Consider the following 20,242-nt stretch of genomic DNA (forward strand, 5'->3'; position numbering starts at 1 on the left):
GCACTCGGAGGGCACACCTACAGGGCTCTGCTCACCTCGCAGGTAACTGCCCATGGCCTCTGTCTCTGGCTTTCCAGATGTAGCTCCACATCTAAGTGCCTCTGGACATGTGTGAGCACGTGTGTGCGTTAGCGTGTGTAGCCTTGCATGGGTCTGTCTGTGTGTCCTGGCAGGTGACCCTTAGTAGGTGTCACCTACTAAGTAGTCTGTCTGCACACCTTCACCCACGTCTACATATGGCCACATCATGTTTATGTGAGATAGACGCGTGTCCACGTGTCCCTGGTGACTTGAGAATCATCTGTATGTCCCAGGATCTGCCCATAAGTCTTGTGTGTGTCACCTCGATACATCTGGCCATATGCGTACGAGTGACTGTGGGTATAACTACGTGTGTCACACGCCAGAGCCTTGGACATGTGTCTCACCATACTTCAACGCAAGTCCACATGTGGCCCAGGTTCCACATACGTCTCGGCACCTATGTGGGCTGGGTGAAGGTGCCTGCGTGCCAACACGTCTCCAGGTATCCCTGAACGTGGCTTCACACCAGTATGTCTGCACCCCTCCGTCTGTGCCCGTGGCTCTTGGCCTGTGCCCGTGGCTGTGTGTGATCGTGGCAGCTGTCAGCCCATCTGGGCATCAGTTAGCGTGGCCCCATGGCTCACCGTCCACAAGACTGCATGCATGTGCACGTGGAGGTGTGTTTCAGGGAGTATGTGTGCGTCCGGGGTAGGACCGTGGGTGTGGATGCGTCTCAGCAGGGGCCTTAGTGTGTGGCCCATGCGTGTCTGCACACCTGGGCTGTGTGCACCTGTCCCTGTGTCTGCTCTGGACACTCACGTTTTTCCCGTTCAGGCCAGGCTTGCCGTCCTCTCCGGGCTTTCCCTGTGGGGACAGATCACTGATCAGGAGTCAGGGCCCAGGGGAGGGGAGGAAGGAGGCGCCCTGCTGGCACAATTGGTAGTGTGTGACTCTTGAACTCAGAATCATGAATTCAAGTCCCATGGGGGGTGTAGAGATTACTGAGGTCATTTAAAGAAGTACATAAATGAACTTTAAAAAAAGAAATCTCAGTCTCACCTGGGCTCCAGGGGGGCCAGGTGGGCCAGGGGGGCCATGTTCTCCTCGGAGGCCCGGAAGCCCCTGGAAAAAGTCTTTGCTAGGACTGAAAGAGCCACTAAGAGAGCCCCCAAAGCACATCCGTGGACTGGGGAGGACCCCACTGAGATCCTCCTTGAGGACAGAGATCTTAAAATTTGGAGGTTTCATTGAGATCCCCTGAGGCAGAGACCCCACTGGTTAGGGATCCCCTGCTAAAACTCCCAGGGAAGAACCTCCAGGACCTGGGGGACCTCCTCAGGCCAAGGCAGAGAAGGTCAGAAAGCTGGACCCTGCTAGAGCCTGCCTGCCAGGGACAGGGCTGGACCAGCTCCCACTGCTCCCACTGATGCTGCGATGTGATGACCAGACCCTGAGCTGCCCTCCGTCCTGACATGTCCCGTCACTTACGTCTCTCCCTGGGTCTCCAGCTTTGCCCGTAGCACCCTGAGGAGAGACTCAAAGTCAGGGAGTCTACAGTGATCGGGGGCTCAGGAGGACCACCTGCTGACATGGCCACTAGTTCCTGTGAACTCAGGGCCTGAGGGGCACTCACACCCCCTATCCAGGAGGGGTCTAGGAGAAGCCACAAATACCCCATCTGTCCCCAGAGCTCAAGACCAAGAAGACCCAGATGAGGCTGGGGTCACGTGAAGAGGGAAGGGGGGCATGACCAGGCAATGACTGTCACAACTCACGTTCAGCCCGGGGGGGCCAGGGGCTCCTGGTTTCCCATCTAGCCCACCACGGCCATCTAGGCCAGGTGGACCCCGATCACCCTGAGGAAAACAGAGAGGTAAGAGGCCACAAAGGATAAGACAGACCTAAGAGCCTGGCTCACGGCTAAAAACCCTCCCTGCCCTCACCTTCTCTCCTGCTGGGCCTCGGACACCTGGGTCTCCCTGGGGAGAATAAGGTCAGATGAGGGGTGAGGGGAGGAGGGGGACTGAAGCTGCTGGGGCAAAGAGCATCACTCACCTGCGGGCCTGGGGGCCCCCGAAGTCCACTGACACCCTGAGGATAAGGGGAGGAAGAAATCAGACCAGGCCTTCCCAGACCCACACTTCCTCCAGGGACCAATCACACTCACCCTCTCCCCAGAGGCTCCAGGGGGGCCTGGATCACCCTTGGGTCCTCGAGGACCCTCCTGTCCACGGTCCCCAGGTTCTCCCTGTGGCAGAGACAAGCTCGTTGAAGGAACAGCCCTACGGTCGCAGGCACGGCCAGTCGTGGAGGCACTGGGATGCTTCCTGTGCTCCGAGCCCCGCTCCAGACCCCCGGACCCTGATACCTTCTCTCCAGCTCCAAGTCCGGGCTCCACCTGTCAGGAGGAATGGCCCGTGAATGGTTCAACAAGGAGAAGCGGGGCCAGTGAGGGGCTGTGGGATCAGTGGAGCTATCAGGAGGCCATGGGGGACACGGGAGCCATCCCACCCCACTGGAAGGAGTGAAGGGACACCACACAGCATCAACAGGGGCAGGTAAGGGAGAGGACGGTGGACCAGACTCAGCTCAACCCTTACCGGCCGTCCAGGGAGTCCTGGGGGACCCTGGGGAAGGAAATGATTATGGGCAATAAGGAACTCCAAGGTCCCAGGGTATGGCTCAGCTCTGCCCCAGCCTCAATTCTGCTCCTAGATTCCCTGAAGCACCCCAATGCCAAGCCCCAGAAGGCAGGTCGGGCCCGGAGGTGGCCATCAGTGCTCCCCACCTTGACCTTCAGCGCCCTTACACAGTCACTGACCAGACCAAACACTGGAAATCTGCATTCCTCCAGAGCCCAGGATACTGGCACTACTCACCGGCTCCCCGCGGTCCCCCTTGGGTCCAGACGGTCCAGGACTCCCCTGCAGAGAGTCAGGGCGTCAGGATCATCAAGATAGCTGGCAGTTTCAGGGAGTTTGGGGCACAAACTGAGGACTCATGGAGGCCTTTGGGGGTTGTGATGAAGGGGTCCCAGCAAATTGTGAGGACCTAGCACTGTAGGGTTGGGCTGGGAACCAGATGGTTGGAGTTGGGGTCAGGGGTTAGGACTCACACTTCGTCCGTCCTCTCCAGGATCTCCTTGGTCTCCCTTCTCACCCACAGGCCCCCGAGCTCCAGGTGCCCCCTGGGAAGAGCAGCTGGCCTGAGACAGGCCCTCCCAGCATGTTGCAGGCTTCCCATGACCCACCCCCCCATACTGCCCCAGGTTCCCCATCACCCCCAAACCATGCCAGAGTTTCCCATCACCCCATGCCTCCTTCCAGACTCTCCAGCGCCCCCTCACTTCGCCCTGCCAGCCTCACCCGAAGGCCACGCTCGCCAGCTTTTCCAGGCAAACCTGGATCACCCTGGTGACGGAGAGAAAGCCACACTGAGCGGGTGGGTTGGACTCAAACTGACTCGGGGGGAAGGGGCAGAGAAGAGCCTGGCCCCAGCTGGACAGCAGGCAGGGGAATGGACTGGATGGCCTGGTGGCACCCCCTGCCCAGTGGGATCCTAGTTCAAGGGTAGGGGTTCGTGGGAAGGAGTCTCACCGGGGGGCCCTCGTCACCTTTCTCTCCAACTTCACCCTGTGGGACAGGAGAATTAGCCCCAGTTCCCAGATTCCCCCATGAGGCTGACAACATCCTACTCCCCTGTCCCTCAGAAACCCCCTCCCCCAACTCCAGCTTTCTTACATCTCGTCCTCGGGGGCCGACAGGTCCTGGGGAGCCAGGCCTCCCCGGGTCTCCCTTCTCTCCAGGAGGCCCCAAGTCACCCTGTGGAGGAGGCAGAAGTGAGGTGACCGGGACGCAGGTAGCAGCCAACTCTTGGGGGGTGGTAACCCCAGAAACCTCCAGGTTACCCAAGGTCACAGGTACTCACCGGGGGTCCTGCTCTTCCGGTGAGGCCAATGGGACCCTGCAGGGCATGGAAGGGGGGACTCATTTGGAGCTCTCAGGTACTACCTCATCTCCTTCTGTCACACAGCCCCCCAATCCCACATTTACTCACCCGGTCTCCAGGGTCTCCCTTGGGGCCAGGGTCTCCAGGAAGAACCGAGCCGGGTGGACCCTGGGTAGGAAGGATCAGAAGTCAGGCAGCACAGCCTTCACCTGCCCGACCCCCTAGACACTGTCCCCTCACTCACCCGTTCCCCTTTGACTCCTGCTGCTCCTCTGGGCCCAGGGGGCCCCACATCTCCCTAGAGGTGACAAAGGCCATCAACCATCAGCACCAGCCCCAAGTCCCATGAACCAGCCCCCACCGCTGCCCTGATCCAGCAATCCTGCCCCTCAGGGGCCTCCGGCAGGCCCTATGACCTCGACCTCAACCCTGTGTCAGCCTCCTTTCCCTCTTGCCAAAATTACCTTTTCTCCTTTGGCCCCGGCACCGTCAGGTCCCTGAAAACAAATAGGACAGACACGCTTGGCCACACCTGGGCACCGCAATACTGTGACTGACAGGCGATGGGGTTATATCGAACTACAAGTCACAGAGCTCGTCTCTGTCCCGATGTCTCTGCCCGGCTGGGAGCCAGGCAGGGGTTACACGGAGCCAATGACCTACGTGATGGTCACAGGGTCACAGGTGACAGCCAGGAGTCAGGAGGAGTGTTACAGCATAAGGAGAGTCACAGAGCTCTTAGCTTGCCCAGGGCCCCAAGGTTACAGGGTCCTGGCCTGGAACACTGGTCTACACGCAGGCCAGTGTGCAAGGAGCTGTGCCCAAAGTCCCATCCACCCTTTGCTCACCACTCCAGGGTCCCCAGGGCGACCAGGCTCCCCCTGTGGAAAAAGGACAGAGGCGGGGATGGGTCAGAGACCCACCTAGGAATCCACGTTCCCAATGTCCCGCCTACCGAAATCCCTAGTATGGAGCAGGGGTGGGAGGGCGGGGAGAGGACCAGGCCCCAGGCAATGACCCACCTTCTCTCCTCGGCGGCCGGCGGGTCCCGGTGGCCCCTGCATATGGAAACAGTGTGAAGCCAGAGTGGGAGGAACATGGGAAAAGCCCTCTCCCAGTCCCACCACGGTCACAGACTCACTTCGGGCCCCTCGGGTCCGGGACGTCCAGCCACTCCAGGCAGGCCCTGGGGAAGAAGAGCGGACATGCTGGTCCAGGGGGTGGGGGCGGGAGATGGTGGCAAACAAGGGCTAGAGACTGCAGGGGTGCTGGAGAGAGGGTGCGAAAGGCCAGGATTCAGGTGGCAGGGGTCGAACTCAGCGGGACGACAAGAGACCATGTCAGTGGAAGTCAAGGTCAGTTCAGTAGAGTCAAGAAGTTCAAAGCAGGCCCCAGGGGTTGAGAGTTAGAGCCTGCATGAGCAGCAATTACGTGAGCAGAGGTGGAGGGGCAGGGGGAGTCTAGGCTGAGAAGTCAGAAGCAGGAAGGGGCACAGAACTCGAGTCAGCAGGACACTGGCTTTGGGGTCAGAGGGCTCACCTGGGGTCCCACTGGGCCGGGGGATCCACGTTCACCCTGATGGAACAGGATAGCTCAGAGCTGAGTCTGACTCCAGAGCCTCTGGGGCCCAGAGAGCCCCCTGGGGTGCACTCACCTTCTCTCCGGCCTCACCCACAGCCCCTTTCAGTCCTCTGTCACCCTAAGGGGAGACAGGGAGGGTGCCTTGACTGTCAAACCCCAGAGAAGGTGTCTCAACCTCTAGCCATCCTGCCCTGGAAGCCACAGCCTCTGACCTGGTGAGAATCCTCTTCTCCTGACCCCGCCCCCCACGGCCCCCAGACCTACAGCAGTCCCTACCCAGTGTGTCACGTTCCACACCTGACCCTCCAAAATGGCACTTACTTTGGGGCCAATGTCTCCAGGAGGTCCTCGTAGGCCCTAGGAGGGGTTCAGAGATTTGGGTTTGGGCATAAGGAGAGCGTAGACGGTGGGAGGCCAAGGCAGCTGGGGCTGCCCCTCGGAGCCCTTGCCCCTACACTCACCCGCTCACCCGGGCTCCCAGGTTGTCCTGGGAGACCTGGGGCTCCGTCCTCACAGTCACCCTGAAGGAGAAACAGATGAGTAGAAGACCCTGCTCCTGCCCCCGCCCCCGCCCCAGAACTGGGACACCAAGGGGTCAGGCTTCCTACTTTTTCTCCTTTCTCTCCGGAGGGGCCAACTGGGCCTTGGGGTCCGGGGTTTCCAGGAAGACCCTAGGAGAAAGTGGATAAAAATGTGAGCCCCAAACCGTGAGGGCTAGTACCCCTCGCCACTGCCCAGCGGAGCCCCAGCCCCAGGATCCACACCCCTGGGCACGGCCCCAAGCTCCCCAGCAGAGCCTCAGGGCTCCCTTACCGGCAGCCCAGGCTCGCCTGGACCAGTGCCGCCATCACCTGGTCCTGGAGGGCCCTGAGACAGAATAGCAGGTGAGATGACAACCATGAAGAATCAAATACCAAGCCACCCCCAGGACACTTTGCCCCTCACTTACCCGCTCCCCACGATCGCCTTTGTCACCCTGAAAGACAGATCATGGCCCCATGACTCTGGACTACAGCTCCACTCCCCAATGTAAGGGGAAAGGTGAAGGTCAGGGACAAATCAGATCACGAAGGTCATGGGGGCACTGAGGAGTCATGGGGCGCTAAGGGTCACATGGAGTAAGAGTGGCCAGTAGGGTTCAAATAGGGTCACTAAATCACTAGGGCACACGGAGGTCATGAAACCATACAGGGGTCATGTTGTCACCTTCACGGCCGTTCCAGGGAGTCCTGGAAGCCCCTGGGGTCCTGGGTCCCCCAGTGGGCCACGGGGTCCAGGAAGGCCCTGATGAAAGAGATAAAGTGTAAAGTATGCCCCCACGGACCCCCACTCCCACCCTGCCTTCCTTTCGTCCCCCACCACACATCACTTGCTCCCACACATCCTGGAACTTACTGGAGGTCCGCGGTCCCCTTTCTGCCCAGGAAGTCCTGGGCCCTCGCCTCCAGTGACTCGTCCGGGCTCTCCCTGCAGGACAGAAAGCAGTGGACAGGATTCAGGGTATGGGAGCCATGAGGTGGGAGAAGCCCCTCGAGGGGACTCAGCTATCCCTTATCGTGCAGGAGGCCCTGCACAGTGTCCAGCCTGCTCCTGCCTGGGCCACCTGGCTCCCCCCTTCCCCTCTGCACCTACCGGCTCCCCCTTCGGGCCTCGAGGTCCTCGCTCTCCCTGAGGACAAAATAGAGCAAAGGGTGACACCTGGGCACCGGCGCTCCGACGCTGCACTCCCCCACAGCCCCCCACCCTGCAGAAAGGACTCTGGGAAGACACTGGATGAGCAAAGAAGGGAAAACAACTTACTGGTTCTCCGCGAGGACCAGGCCACCCTGGGGAACCCTGTTAATGGAAGTGGTCAGGACAGTCAGAGACCCACCACCCACTCGAGCAAAGAGCCTGTCCCACCGTGGGACCTGCAAGGGCAAGGCTTGCTTACCTTTGAGCCAGGGCTTCCTGGAGTCCCAGGGAGGCCAGGGCTGCCTGGAGGGCCCTCTGCCCCAGGGAAGCCCTAAGGAGGCAAAGATGTCAGGGCAGGAAGGGGCCCTCCCTCATGCCCCTGGTTTGCTGGAGGAGCCCAGAACCCCACAGGTCCCCAAGTGTTCCTGGGGTGGAGCAGTGGGACAGAGAAGCCACCCTTCTGAGCTCAGCGGGGCCTCATCCTGGGCACAAGGGCAGTGACGAGGCAGAGGGCCTTCCCTGCCTCTGGGATTTAGAACTTACACCCAGGCTCCCTGGGGGAAATCTCAAAACTCCCCTGGTTGTTCTGCTTTAGGCCCTTTCCTGAAGTCTCTGGTGTGGTTTACAACGTCCACTTCGGCTTCTGGGAATACCCTTGTGGTTCTAACCCCGTTCTTTCTTTCTGTCTTTTAAAAAACCCAGGGGACACTTGCAGGAGTGTCTTAGGGGAACCTCAGAGGTTTCCACTCACCCTGTCACCCTTTGCAGCAGCACTCCCTGGGGGCCCTTGGGGGCCAGGAACACCAATCCTGCCCTGAGAGGAGAAAGCAGGTAAGGAGCCTGTGTGCCAGTCAGGGAGCAGAGGACAGGTGTGGGGAGGCACTCACCGGAAGGCCGGGAGGGCCAGGAGGCCCAGCTTGTCCTTTCAGGCCCTAGAAAGGGTGATCAGTGAGCTCTCTACCACCAGCCTTCTCCCAGCCCCACTGACCCCCAACCATTCTCTGCCTCCAACTAGGGTCACTCACCCTCTCTCCAGGTTGTCCCTTCTGGCCCTGGGGAAAGATATGTCCAATGAGGGTCAGAGAGGTCAGCCCCGGGTGTGGCCCTCGCCCACCCTCTCAACCCTGGACATTTACCTTTGGACAATGCACCGTGCAAGGTTCTGGCTGTGGCTGTGGATATAAGATCTCCTGGAGGCCGGGCTCTTCTACCAAGGGTCCCCAGGCCCCCTTTCCCCTGCCAGCAACCCCTCCCCCAGAGGAGCCTTGCAAACCTGGGTGGTTGAGCCTATCTGACACAAGGACGTTGCCAGACTACTGACTGCCTGCTCCAAGCTTGGACCATCATCCGTAGCAAAGAAAGTCTGGACAGGGTCCACGCCCGGCACCAAGCGACGCAACTGTTCTGGGTCAGCTCCGGCTTGGCCCAGAATCATCACTTTGAGCCCTAAGGAGGGGTCCAGCAGTCTGCATGACAACTGCGCCAAAGCCAGGCCGTCCCCAGGCCCCATCCCCACTGGCCCTCCTCCTCACCAGCAGCCTGGGCCTCACGGATAGGGTTGAAGATGTCACCTCTCAAGGGCTCATCGACAAGCAAAACCATTACCCCTGGTACGTGCTGGCGGCGCCCCGGAGCATCCGGGGCTAACAGATGCCTGTGAGCAGTGACCACAGCAGTGCCTGGGACAAAGAATATGTCAGAAGCCAGGGGCCACCAGCTCCCCGTGGGGAAGCCCCCAGAGTCCACGTCCAGTGCAGTTCCTTACCCAGGTTGTTCCCACTTGGGTCCACGTAGGGGATGCTGCGGATTTTCTGCAGGATGGCGCCAGGATCGTAGGAGCTATTCAGCGGGAACAGTGGGGAGGGCCGATGACTGTAGGACAGGAGGCCAACCTGGGGTGGGAGGGGTACACAGAGCCTGGGGAGGATGGCAGAGCAAGAATGACAGGGCCTGGGGGTGCCTGGGTGGCTCAGTGGGTTAAAGCCTCTGCCTTCAGCTTAGGTCATGTTCTCAGGATCCTGGGATCGAGCCCTGCATCGGACTCTCTGCTCAGCGGGGAACCTGCTTCCTCCTCTCTCTCTGCCTGTCTCTCTGACTATTTGTGATCTCTGTCTATCTAATAAATAAATAAAATCTTGAAGAAAAAAAAAAAAAGAATGACAGGGCCTGTGGGGGGAGATACAGAGCTCAGGGTGTGGGACTACACTCAGGACTACACCTGAACTTGGGGGAGTCAGCAGTGATGGTAGGATAAGGAGCTAAGCAGCAGAAGGGGAGATCTGGAGCCTGGGGAGGGCTGGGATACAGCCTGGATCACTGGTAGAGGGGGCTAATGATCGCTGCTGTGAAGCCTGGGTTGGGGAAGGGCTGGGATTGGAAGGGGTCTGGCTGTCTCTGGGGCCAAACCTGCACTGCCTGTGGCCCGAGAGGCCCAAGTGCAGACACCAGACGCTCCAGGGCTCGCTTTGCAGCCTCCGCACGATGAGCATTGTCCTGAGTGGCGTGCAGCAGGAACACTACATCCATCAGGCCATGCGCACACACTGCAGGAAAGGCACTGTTACTGAAGTGTCTAGCCCATCTGGCTACCCCCTTGGGCCCCTCCCACCGTGCCTATCATACCTGGGATCTGTGTAACAGAGGCCTCAGGACCCCGTACACCCTCCCGGATGGGTATCAGTGAGAAAATGTAGGAGAGGCCAGGCTCTAGACCCGTCACCTGCTGGGAGCTCGAGATCCCTGGAAGTGTCTGCGAGGCCCCAGGGATGTCTGCAGGGGATAAAACCTGGTTAAACGGGAGGCCTCCTGTGGAACCCCAACTGCCAGCCCATCCCAAACTTGGCCTCCACTTCACCTTGGCCAGGGCGTCTGAGTGGCCGCCAGGACAGGATGTAGCTGGATACTCCAGACACTGGAGTCCAGGCCAGGGTCACTGAGTCCACTGAAGTGTCCACCACACGCAGTTCAGTGCTTGGGACACGGGGTGACTCTGAAAAAGGTATCAAAGACCAGGGATCAGAGTCTATGTCTTGAGAACCCAAAGGGGAGAGATCACCTGAGGAGGTTCTTGGGTTAGTGAAAGAAATGTCACGGGAGATCGTGCTGGGGGTCACCCCAGGGGCAAGAGTGGTAGGAGGGCTACAGGAGGAGTCACTAAGGGTCATGGGGTGCAGGATACCAGGGTGAGTCATCAGTGGGGGAAAGCTCACACCAGGGAAGAGTGGACTCTCTGGGCTCACCAGTGTGTGCAGTCACTTCCGTGGGGGGCCCTTCTCCAGCTGACCCCAAAACGCTCAGCCATATGCGGTACTGGGTGGCTGGTTCTAACCCATCCAGTTCATAGCTGCTGAGATCGGGCCCCAGGACCCGGGATTGTTCCTGGCCACCTGGGGCAGGCATGAGAGTGAGGACCCAAAACACACGGAAGGATGCTACAGACCAGCATTAATGAACTTGCCCACCTCACCGACTGACCCTGCCGACCAGATCCATCCTCCTAACTGATCTTCCCCATTCTCGCTGACCCTGTTCACTTTACTGACCCTGCACGACCGACCTTTATTGATCCCACCCACCGGACTGACTGATTCCGCGCACTGTCACTGATCCAGCAAACCACAGACCCTGCCCACTCACGGACCTCGCCTAACTCGCCAGCCCCGCCCCCAGCCCCGCCCCCTCTGGTCCCTGAGCCAGCCCCCCGACGCGGGGAACAGCTCTCACCCTCCGGTCGCCAACGCAGACGGAAGCCCTGTGCCCCAGGCACCGGGTGCCAGCGCAGCCTCAGCGAGTGCTCCCCTCGCTGCACAACGCGAAGGGTCTCCAGTGCTGGCGGAGCCTCAGGCGCTACAGAGAAAGCCCCGGTATCAGGGAGGCCCCGCCCCCACTCGCTCCTGAGCCAATGCCAGACCAATCCTGGAAAGCGCACCGCCCCAACCGGCTCCTCTGCCTATCCGAGGCTTCATCCCTCTCCCTCCTCGACCCCCGCCGTGCACAAACCCCGCCCCCAAACCGTCCACGCCACCAATCCAAGGCTAGCCCCAGCCCGAGCTCCGCCTACGTGTAGTGACGACAATGGAGACTGGCGCGCCCTCGCGGTCTCCGACCAGTGCGGTCACTCTCACCGAGTAGCTGACTCCGCCTTCGAGGCCCCGAATTTCTGCGGAGTCCGTGTTTCCTGGGAGCACCTGCTGTCTCGTGGGGCCACCTAGGCAGGCAAACATGGAGCAACAGTCGGGGTGGGGGTGGCTTACCAGAGAGGGCAGTCCCAGCCGGGAGGGACAAGGGCGGGTCAGGGAAACATACCCTCGCTGCGGCCCCAGGCCAGTCTGTAGGCTGTGGCTCCAGGGACCCCTACCCAGGTGACCCGAAGAACATCACTGGAAGCATTGAGGATCTGCAGCTTGGACACACTGCCCACGGGCACAGGGTCTGGGGGCAGAGGCAGGATAAGGGGCCAGGGGCCACTGGATGGCTGAATGAGAACAGGGTGGCAGTGCCAACATGGTCCGTGCAAGGAGGTCTGAAGGTCAGTGAGAGGTTAGTATGGACAGGTCAGCACAGGCAACCTCTGAGAGGGAGGAGGTCAGTGCCCCAGAGTGGGCAGGGTGGGGTGGCCAGGAGGTCGCTGAGGAGGGACACTTAGTCAATGTGGAAAGGTCACCGAGCAGTGATGGAGAGGGCAGCTGAAGCCGACAAGAATACACAGTGGGCTGGGGTAGCCAGCTGGCCAGGATTCACTCACCTGTCCTCACAAGCACGGAGGTGGGGGTCCCATCCACACCAGCCACACGGGCCCACACACGCACCGTGTACTGAGTATCTGGCTCCAGCCCATCCAGCTCAGCCACCGTGGCCTCTCCAGAAACGAGCTGGGATTTTTCTGGACCTGGGAGTGGGAATGGAGACAGCTCCAGGGCTGGGTAGACTCTGCCCTCCAATGCCTCACCTGGACCCCTAATTAACCCCCATCCCCCATTCCACCCAGACCTGCACCCACCCCTGTGACTCTCCAAAACCTCCAGTCCCCTCCAAAACCCTTGGTCCTCACCACGGCCTGAGTGCCAGGAGATCCTGTATCCCGTGGCACCAGGAACCCTGCTCCAAGCGATGGTGACAGATGAGCTGCTGGTCTGCGTCACATGGACAGTCCTCACTGGGCCCAGTGGGTCTGGGGGGGGAGAGGCAATGGAGAGTCTCATGGAGGAGACAGTGGAGGGTCTTATGGGGGAGGATTGGGGGATCATCTACCGGAAGGCTACAGAACTCTAAAAGGAAACAGGGATCTGATGGGGGAGGTGGTGAATGGGCCAGATCTGGGAAGAAGTGGGGGTTCTGACAGAGGAGACAGTTGCAGTCTGAGTGAAGCAGGTGCTAGGAATCTGAGAGAGAAGAGGGTCTGACAGGGAAGACAATAGGGTCAGAGGAAGCAGTGAGGGGGTATAAGCGTAAGTCTTAGAGGAGAGTCAGGTGGAGCAGAAAAGGCCACGGGAGCCTGAGAGATGAGGTGGTGGAAATCTGAGTGTGGGATCTTTGAGGAGAGGCAAAGGAGTCTAAGGAAGGGGGCGCTTAAAAGGAGACAAGGGAGGCCGAAGGGGAAAGCAGGACTCTGAGGGAGAAGGCAGCGGGAATCTGAAGAGGGAGACTGTGACTGATCTGGGGCGAAGCAAGGGTCTGAGAGCGGAGGGCATGGGGGTCCAAAGGAGCACTGGAGATAGATAGCCAAGGGGCTGGGTCAGGCCCTGACCAGTTTGAACCACGATGACCGCAGGGGGACCCTCCTCTCTTCCTCGCAGTGCTGACAAAGCCACCTGGTAGGATGTGCCAGGCCGTAGCCCTGTGATATCTGTGGAAGTGGATTCTGGGGGCAAAGTCTGGCTGGACTCTGGACCTAGGGTCAAGAGGAAAGTGTTGACATGGCTCTTGCCTGCCCCCTCCATCCCCCATACCCTGACCGTTCCTCTCCATAACCCTCCCACACACTCCACACCGACCACTGTCTGTCCTCCAGCTAATCCGAAATCCACTGGCTCCAGGAACGGGGCCCCAGGCCACCCTCACTCGTGTAGCATCCGATGCCACGACTCGTAGCCCTGGGATGGCAAGTGGGGTTTCCAGTTCTGGGGGTGAAAGATAGAGATCAGAGGTCAAAATCAGGACTGCAGTGAGCCAGGCAGGCAGCTGTCCCCCCACAGCCCTTCTGCAGTACTCACCCCGGCGGACCGTGAGGATGCTGGCGCCCCCCTCGCGGGCGCCCACCCGAGCAGACACCCGCACAGTGTAGCTTAGCCCAGCCCGGACATCATCCAACTCAAAGGCCGTCTGACTTCCAGGAAGCACCAGAGTCCGTTCAACCCCTAAGAAAGTAGGGTAGACGGGCAGGGGTCAGTGAGACACAGAGATGTGGGATGATGGCAGTCACTGACAGACAGTGACACAGGAAAATGGACCAGTGATGAATGGAGACCCAACATGATAGAGGTCTGTGGACAGGGACGTGGAATGTAGGACGAGAGAAGTCACTAGACAGTCATAGGAATTGACAGGTCGGGTGCCTGGGTGGATCAGTCGTTAAGCGTTTGCCTTTGGCTCAGGTCATGATTCCAGGGTCATGGGATCAAGGCCCACATCGGTCTCCTTGCTCAGCGGGAAGCCTGCTTCTCCCTCTCCCACTCCCCCCTGCTTGTGTTCCCTCTCTCTCTGTCAAATAAATAAATAAAATCTCAAAAAAAAAAAAAAAGGAATTGACAGGTCATCAATAGACAGGGACATGGGGTAACAGGGGCCAGTATTGGGTGGGGCCAGTATCGGGTGGGGACTGTCCATGCTGAGCTCTCAGCATGGACAGTCGCTCCAGCTAGAATCTCCGAAGGACAGGGACTAAGCTTGTACTTGCGGAGAAGGGGGCGAAGCTGCAGCCAGGGATGTGGGGCAGCGAGTGGAGACAGACCCCGTGAGAAGAGGGGCTGCGGCAGGGCTGGGAGCAGACACCCAACGACAGATCTGGGCTCAGTTGCCACTTCGGGCGATGGATGGAAAAGGCTATAGCAACCCGGAAGCAGAAAGAGATGGGGTGAAGGTGCAGTCAGGCCCCAACAGCTGGATCTTTAATGTGTGTGGGTGTGGCTGTGACCCCCTCACCCTGGGTACTGCGCACAGCAAAGCGGTACTCGGTGGCCCCGGGAACTGGGCTCCAGGACACTCGCACCCGCTGCCCAGGCAGATCGGTAGCCTGTAGGTCCATCACAGGGCCCACAGGCAGCTCTGGCCCTGTTGGAGAGTGCAGCATGAAAGTCTGCCCGGCCCTCCACACCACCCCCCACCGTCCCTTCCCCTGTCACGAGGCCAGGCCCACAGAGCCCTCACCAGTGGGGACCACGGTGGCAGGTGTGGCCACCTCACGGCCCTCCAGCAGTGTGTAGAGCGTGAGGCGGTACTCGGTGCCCGGCTGCAGCCCATCCAACTGGTAGCGGGTCACGTCAGGGGGCAGCACCACCTTCTGCGGCGCCCCCAAGCCTGCAAGATGACAGGGTCAGGCCAGCTGAAGCCAAGCCCAACCCTGCCCGCCCACCCCTCTCCCCTGCACGGACCACTCTCACGCCGCCATTCCAGCCGGTAGCCACGGGCCTCAGGCACCAAGTTCCAGGAAACGAGAATGGACGTGGGGCCCAGGATGACCGGGCGCAGGGTCTGTTCAACAGAGGCATCTGCCCAGGGCACGCGGGACGTCAGCGGTCTCGGTGCCCTGCCAGCCTGCCCACCCTGCCCGAAGAAAGCCCCTGGCCCTCTCACCGGTACGGGCAGTCAGGGAGGTGGTCGCCCCGACACTCCGGCCGAGCAGGCTGCTCACAGTCACCTCGTAGTCTGTGCCAGGCTCCAGGTCACGCAGCAACACTGACCCCTGCCCAGGGCCCAGCTCCTGCTGCTGTGTGACACCGCCTGCACGGGGGGCACAGGAGGGTACAGGGGGACACGGCAGGGGTGGTCAGTGTGCCCTGCAGACTCTGAGCCCTGCCATCCCGTCTGGGGTGCGGGGATCCCCCTCACTCACCACTGAGGACCCGCCATGTCACACGGTAGCCAGTGGCACCCGGCACGCTCCGCCAAGCCACCAGGAGGCTGTGGGTCGTGGTGTTCTGGATGGTCAGCTCAGGCCCCTCCAGGGCAGCTGGGGGAAGGTGCACCAGGTATTAGCGGAGTCAGGGGTGGCGGGGGGTTACTGGGCGGTTAGGGGAGCGAGGTCAGGGGTTAGGGTCAGAGGTTAGCAGAAGTGCTCACTGGTCCGGGCTGTCCCGCTCACGGCCTCCCCGATGCTATTGGCGTAGAGGGCTACCACGGTCACTTGGTACTCGGTCAGTGGCCGGAGACCCTGCAGCTGCGTGCTGGTCTCACCAGCGGGAACGCTCACCTGCCCAGGGTCAGAGGTCACTTTACCTTGCCCAGCTAAATCCCCAGCCCCCCACCTGCCATCCCTGACATCCTTACCTCCCGCCGCTCGCTGGACAGCGGCTGCCCCAGCCCTGTCAGAGGAGCATACTGGACCTTGTAGCCAGTCACAGGGCCACTGGCCGCGGTCCACTGTACTCTCAAGGACTGACTGCCTGCTTCAGACAGCACCAGGTCTCGGGGACCGGAGGTTGAGTCATCAGCTAGGAAGGGCAGGGAGTCAGGTAACCAGGCAGGAGGATCAGGGGTCAGACTTAAAGCGGAGCATTGGGGTCAAAGGTCAGGAGCCCCTGGGGTAGGGTCAGCACCCTGAGGGCAGGACACGTGGACAGTACCCCCAGCCTGTCAGGGGCACATGGGATGGCATCACCACTCCCAGGTGGGGGGCAGGGGGGCAGGGGTCCAGGTCAGGGCACAAGTGTGGGCAGAAACTCACTGGGCAGGGTCACAGGCACACCCCCTGCAGTCGTGCACACTCTCCGGGAAACAAGAGGCAGCAGGGTCCTCAAGATACTGAAGTCATTGACGAAGAAGAAGAAATCACTGGTGGGCTGTGAGGCAACTCGCCTCAGCTCCTCGGGGTCGGCATTCTTGATCCCTGAGGGGACGCCCAGTCAGAGCTCAGGGGTTCCCATGCCCTCCGACTGGCCCCCGCCACAGCCCGTGTGTCATCTCAGCTTGGCACTCACCCACGGCAAACAGCTTGACCCCCTGTCCCTTCAGCCGCTGGGCAGCTGTGTCCACCAGATCCTGGGACTTCCCGTCTGTGATGAGGATACAGACCTGGGGCAGGCGCACGGGGTCAGTCAGTGTGCCTCAGCCAGCTAATGCGGGGGGCAGGGTAGGGGAAGAGATCACCTTGGGGACACCAGGTCGAGCCAGCTGGGGCAGGAAGACGTGGTCAGCCACGTGGAGAATCGCAGCCCCCGTGCGCGTGTTGCCCCCCTTGTAGCTGAGCTCACGGATGGCTCGGATCACATCGCCCCCTGAGCCAAGCGCATCGAGGCCAAACTCTGTCCTGTGCAGGGGAGGGAAGGTGGCAACAGGCTCGGGGCCAGGACCTGTTCTGGCCCTGGCTTCTAGGAGGCCTCTGGGGTGAGGTTTGCGAATACCAGGTCCCCTTGAGGGTCCTCTTGGTTCTGTGACTCCTGTCCTCCACCTCGGAAGCCAGTCACAATCTCCTTTGGTACCCCTCTGTGCCCTGCCTGGGGCTGGATTCCTTGGGGCTCCCTGCCTCTGGGAGCAGGATGTCTGGTTAATTAAGTAATTGTGGGAGGAAGGGTCCGATTGTAGGGAGGTGGCCGTTGGCCAGGCAGGGAGGCCCTGTGGGAGGGGAGAGGCCGAAGGCATCAGGAGGCTGAAACAGGGACAGTCCGGTAGGTAGGCAGGGGGCATCTGAGGCCCCTGAGCTCCCCATCTCCAGACCAGAACACACAGGGCTGTCTTTGGCAGGACACCAGCCCAGAGGTGTCTCAGGTGTAAGGACTCGACCCAGGAGATCCTTGCCTGTCTCCAGAGGAGGTCATGGCTCGGGGAAGAGGGGTCTGGGTTCCCCAAAGCCTGGCCTTGGGGTTTCTGGGCTCCCTGCTCCTGTGGGGGGAAAATCCTGGTGAGAGTTCCAGGTCCCCAGCTCCAGGGGCCACCACTCACCGGGGATCATCGCTGTACTGCACCGCAGCGAAACGCACGCCCTGTGCGCTGGCCGCCCCCGAGAAGGGCAGCACAAGGCCCTCCAGGAAACCTCGCACTTCACGGAAGTTGCCTCGGCCGATGGACGAAGAACCATCAAGCAGGAACACGATGTCGGCGGCGTAAAGGCGTGTGCAGGTCACTAGGGCGGGGAGGAGCCGTGAGGCTCTCTCCTTGGAGACCACCCACCCCTCCAGGCACTGTGGTCTCTAGGCACTAAGGGTTAGGGAGGATGGAGTAGGCCGCAGAGGTTAAGCAAACAGGCTCGGGCTGGCTGGGCCCTGGGAGCCTCTGAGGGAGGGACAGAGGAGCCCTGAGCAGACTCTGTGGGGGACTGGTGTATGCAGAGAAGGGATAGCCTGGCCACGGGTGTGGATCTGGGACTGAGGTCAGCCTCGGGGGGCCAGCGTGGAGTGACAAAGAGGGGGTGACCCAGCTTGCATTCAGGGAGCCAGAGTTTGGGATCCAACAGGATAGGATGAGGTCTGGGAGACCAGCAGGGGGAGCGGAGGGTTTGGGGAGTCTGGGGAGAGTTAGCAGGGATGCAGGCAGGGTTGTGGAGGTGGGAGGGGTCCCAGATGAAGGTCACGGGTGACAGGGTGAAGCGCCCGGATGAAGTCCTTCCCGGCGGTGCCCACCTCTCTCCCTGTGCTGGGCCCGCGCGCGGAGCGCCCCTGCCAGGATCCCGGCGCAGAGTGCGGCCACCAGGAGCGGCAGCTTCATCCTGGGTGGAGGAGACGGTCAGCCAGGCCCCCCGTCTCTGTCCCTCATCCCCCGCAGCTATCGCGGTGGGAGCCCAGCGCACCCCTATCCCAGTCCCGGTCTTGCCTGCCCGTCCACGGGCTCCCGCCGCCAGCCGTTGCTGCAGTCCCGCCGCCACAGCCGAGAAAAGTCCCCGATCAGGGGGGCGGAGCTGCGGGCGGGGTCCCAGGCGGCCCGCCCCCCACCCAGCGTTCCGGAGGCCGCGCCCCCACTACCCCTGCCGGGTTAGACAACTTGACTCTACTGAAGTGTAAAGCCCCCCACCTCCTGTGGCTTCCGGGACTCCCCCCAGAAGGTTCTTGACCCTCCAACCCTGCCCAGGGTCAGAAGCTGTGGCTGCTTTAAGGTCAGAGTGACTAGTGATGACCGCTGGAGGCAGGAATTTAGATAGGTTAGGGGGGATGGAAGAGACGGCAGGATGGTGGTGGGGGGAGGCTGCAGCTGGAGATGACTCACCCCCCACCCCATGGGGGTGCCCAGACAAGCCTTCAGGCCATGAGTCCCGCCGGCCACTCCTGTGATTCAGCCATCCCTGTCTGTCTGGGATCTCCTGTGCCCCACCCCAATGCCATTGACAGCTGGAGCAGCCCCCAGCAAATGAGGGGCTCTGGGCTCATCCCAGGGAAACCAAGGCACCACTGGACTGCGTCTGCCAAATGCGCCCCCCTCACCTTGGGAAGAGGAAGCCAGGAGGAGAGAATCAGTGTCATACGTGCGAATGCATACGTGTCCATCCCGGCACCCCACACCCCCTGCCATGCCCTGAACCAGTCCCAGGCAGATGCCATCCAGCTGTGTTTGCACGGAGGGGGACTTGTCCACATGTGCAGGGTGGGACCACCCACAGTGACAGCTCAACTCGCAGGAATCCACCCCTTCCTGCCTACACCCCCACTGGTGGCCCCGAGTTCCCCCTAACTACTCGTCCTCCTTCTGGCCTGCCGGAGTCTCCTCCCTTACTCTATTCCTCTTGAAGACCCCCTTCTACCCATCATCCCCCACCAGGTCCAGAGGTCACCACGGGGCCCCCCCGCCCCGCCTCTCTCAGGGCCCACCTGCAGCTGCCACCTTCATAAGTACCCTTGTGCTGCTGCTCTCCCCTTAACCAGCCTGACTTCCCACCCATTTCCCTAGCTGGCTTTTGTGACTTAGTCCCCTTTGACAGATCTCCAGGTCACGAACGCTGCTGTCCTGAGGACACGAGTGTTTGTATGTGCGTGTCTTCATCATAGGGGAGTGATATCAAGACAGCGATGTTCCCAAGAACAGCCGGCCCCGTGTTTTGTTTGTTTTCTGAGAAGCTCAGAAAGTATGTCTACACTCACCACGGCCACAGAGTCCCTTCCAACATCCTGGCCCTGGGCCTCTGCTGGGTCAACAGGCTGAGTGGGGAAGAGATGGGGACAGCTCTTCTTCATCTTCCTTGGGCTGGTCCATCTGGGCCGGTGTTGGCAGTGAGTGGGGGGGGGTGGTCTCTGGTATGGCCAGAGCTGGAGGCAATGAAGACCATCCATGCTGCCTGTTTTCCTATTGCCCACATGGCTGAAGCTACAGAATGGCCCCTTTTATCACTGATCCCTCCCCCTATCCTAGGATACAGGGCTGTGACCCACGGGGTCCAGAACTTTTTCCAAGATCATGGTGTCCCCAGCCCAGCCCTTGAAGCTGTCTGTTGGGTGAGCAGAGCAGAGAACCAGACACAATCTCCTTACGGAAGCAGCCCCTGCTCCCAAGCCCCCTACCTCTTCTTGCACATCAGAGGCAAGAGCTCACCGTAGGGTCATAGACACATGGCGGTCCAGCCTGTAGGGGCGACTGGACAGCCTGCTGAGAGGGTAGCAGGACCATGATGTGCCCTGGAAAGGAAGGGCTGCCTGCTGTGTGGGGGTCCCTCAAAGGGTGCTGGGAGAGGCTGTTGGGGAGGTTCAAGCACAACGGCAATGTGTGTGACTGGAGCCCCCTGAGGCCACGAGCAGGTATGTGACCATCTGAGTCTCTTGACTCCAGCCTCCTGGCAGGTGCACAGGCTAGGGCACAGCTCCGGAGCCCAGCACCTTCCATCTGAAGAGCGGGGTCCCAGAGCTCTGTCCTTCTTCTTATGCTCCCCCTGAAACCTCCT

At 60.8% G+C, this 20,242-nt stretch overlaps 1 protein-coding gene across 1 annotated transcript in view; it reads right to left on the reverse strand.

Annotated features, from left to right (window-relative positions):
• Positions 1–18,247, reverse strand: part of COL7A1 (collagen type VII alpha 1 chain) — a 31,350-nt gene extending 13,103 nt beyond the window's left edge. The window contains 65 exon segments of the mRNA XM_032318878.1: positions 844–888; positions 1,084–1,146; positions 1,513–1,548; positions 1,800–1,880; positions 1,968–2,003; positions 2,080–2,115; positions 2,192–2,272; positions 2,393–2,422; positions 2,625–2,651; positions 2,904–2,948; positions 3,140–3,211; positions 3,390–3,434; positions 3,621–3,656; positions 3,765–3,845; positions 3,952–3,987; positions 4,081–4,140; positions 4,217–4,270; positions 4,437–4,469; positions 4,821–4,853; positions 4,995–5,030; positions 5,114–5,158; positions 5,512–5,547; positions 5,627–5,671; positions 5,875–5,910; positions 6,015–6,074; positions 6,162–6,224; positions 6,367–6,420; positions 6,503–6,529; positions 6,760–6,837; positions 6,949–7,020; positions 7,186–7,221; positions 7,354–7,389; positions 7,487–7,558; positions 7,979–8,041; positions 8,115–8,159; positions 8,253–8,279; positions 8,364–8,399; positions 8,501–8,673; positions 8,760–8,906; positions 8,993–9,119; positions 9,634–9,770; positions 9,850–9,996; positions 10,082–10,216; positions 10,467–10,613; positions 10,951–11,073; positions 11,288–11,434; positions 11,533–11,658; positions 11,972–12,115; positions 12,278–12,397; positions 12,974–13,117; positions 13,221–13,346; positions 13,440–13,583; positions 14,368–14,496; positions 14,593–14,742; positions 14,817–14,933; positions 15,019–15,165; positions 15,278–15,394; positions 15,505–15,634; positions 15,712–15,875; positions 16,109–16,270; positions 16,362–16,455; positions 16,531–16,690; positions 17,323–17,503; positions 18,000–18,085; positions 18,190–18,247. Of these exon segments, the coding sequence (XP_032174769.1) occupies positions 844–888; positions 1,084–1,146; positions 1,513–1,548; positions 1,800–1,880; positions 1,968–2,003; positions 2,080–2,115; positions 2,192–2,272; positions 2,393–2,422; positions 2,625–2,651; positions 2,904–2,948; positions 3,140–3,211; positions 3,390–3,434; positions 3,621–3,656; positions 3,765–3,845; positions 3,952–3,987; positions 4,081–4,140; positions 4,217–4,270; positions 4,437–4,469; positions 4,821–4,853; positions 4,995–5,030; positions 5,114–5,158; positions 5,512–5,547; positions 5,627–5,671; positions 5,875–5,910; positions 6,015–6,074; positions 6,162–6,224; positions 6,367–6,420; positions 6,503–6,529; positions 6,760–6,837; positions 6,949–7,020; positions 7,186–7,221; positions 7,354–7,389; positions 7,487–7,558; positions 7,979–8,041; positions 8,115–8,159; positions 8,253–8,279; positions 8,364–8,399; positions 8,501–8,673; positions 8,760–8,906; positions 8,993–9,119; positions 9,634–9,770; positions 9,850–9,996; positions 10,082–10,216; positions 10,467–10,613; positions 10,951–11,073; positions 11,288–11,434; positions 11,533–11,658; positions 11,972–12,115; positions 12,278–12,397; positions 12,974–13,117; positions 13,221–13,346; positions 13,440–13,583; positions 14,368–14,496; positions 14,593–14,742; positions 14,817–14,933; positions 15,019–15,165; positions 15,278–15,394; positions 15,505–15,634; positions 15,712–15,875; positions 16,109–16,270; positions 16,362–16,455; positions 16,531–16,690; positions 17,323–17,503; positions 18,000–18,084 (5,520 nt within the window). The 5' untranslated portion in view covers position 18,085; positions 18,190–18,247.
• Between the last annotated feature and the right edge of the window lie 1,995 nt (positions 18,248–20,242).

The sequence above is a fragment of the Mustela erminea genome, chromosome 1 (genome assembly GCF_009829155.1).
Source record: "Mustela erminea isolate mMusErm1 chromosome 1, mMusErm1.Pri, whole genome shotgun sequence".
Taxonomy (NCBI): Eukaryota; Metazoa; Chordata; class Mammalia; order Carnivora; family Mustelidae; genus Mustela; species Mustela erminea.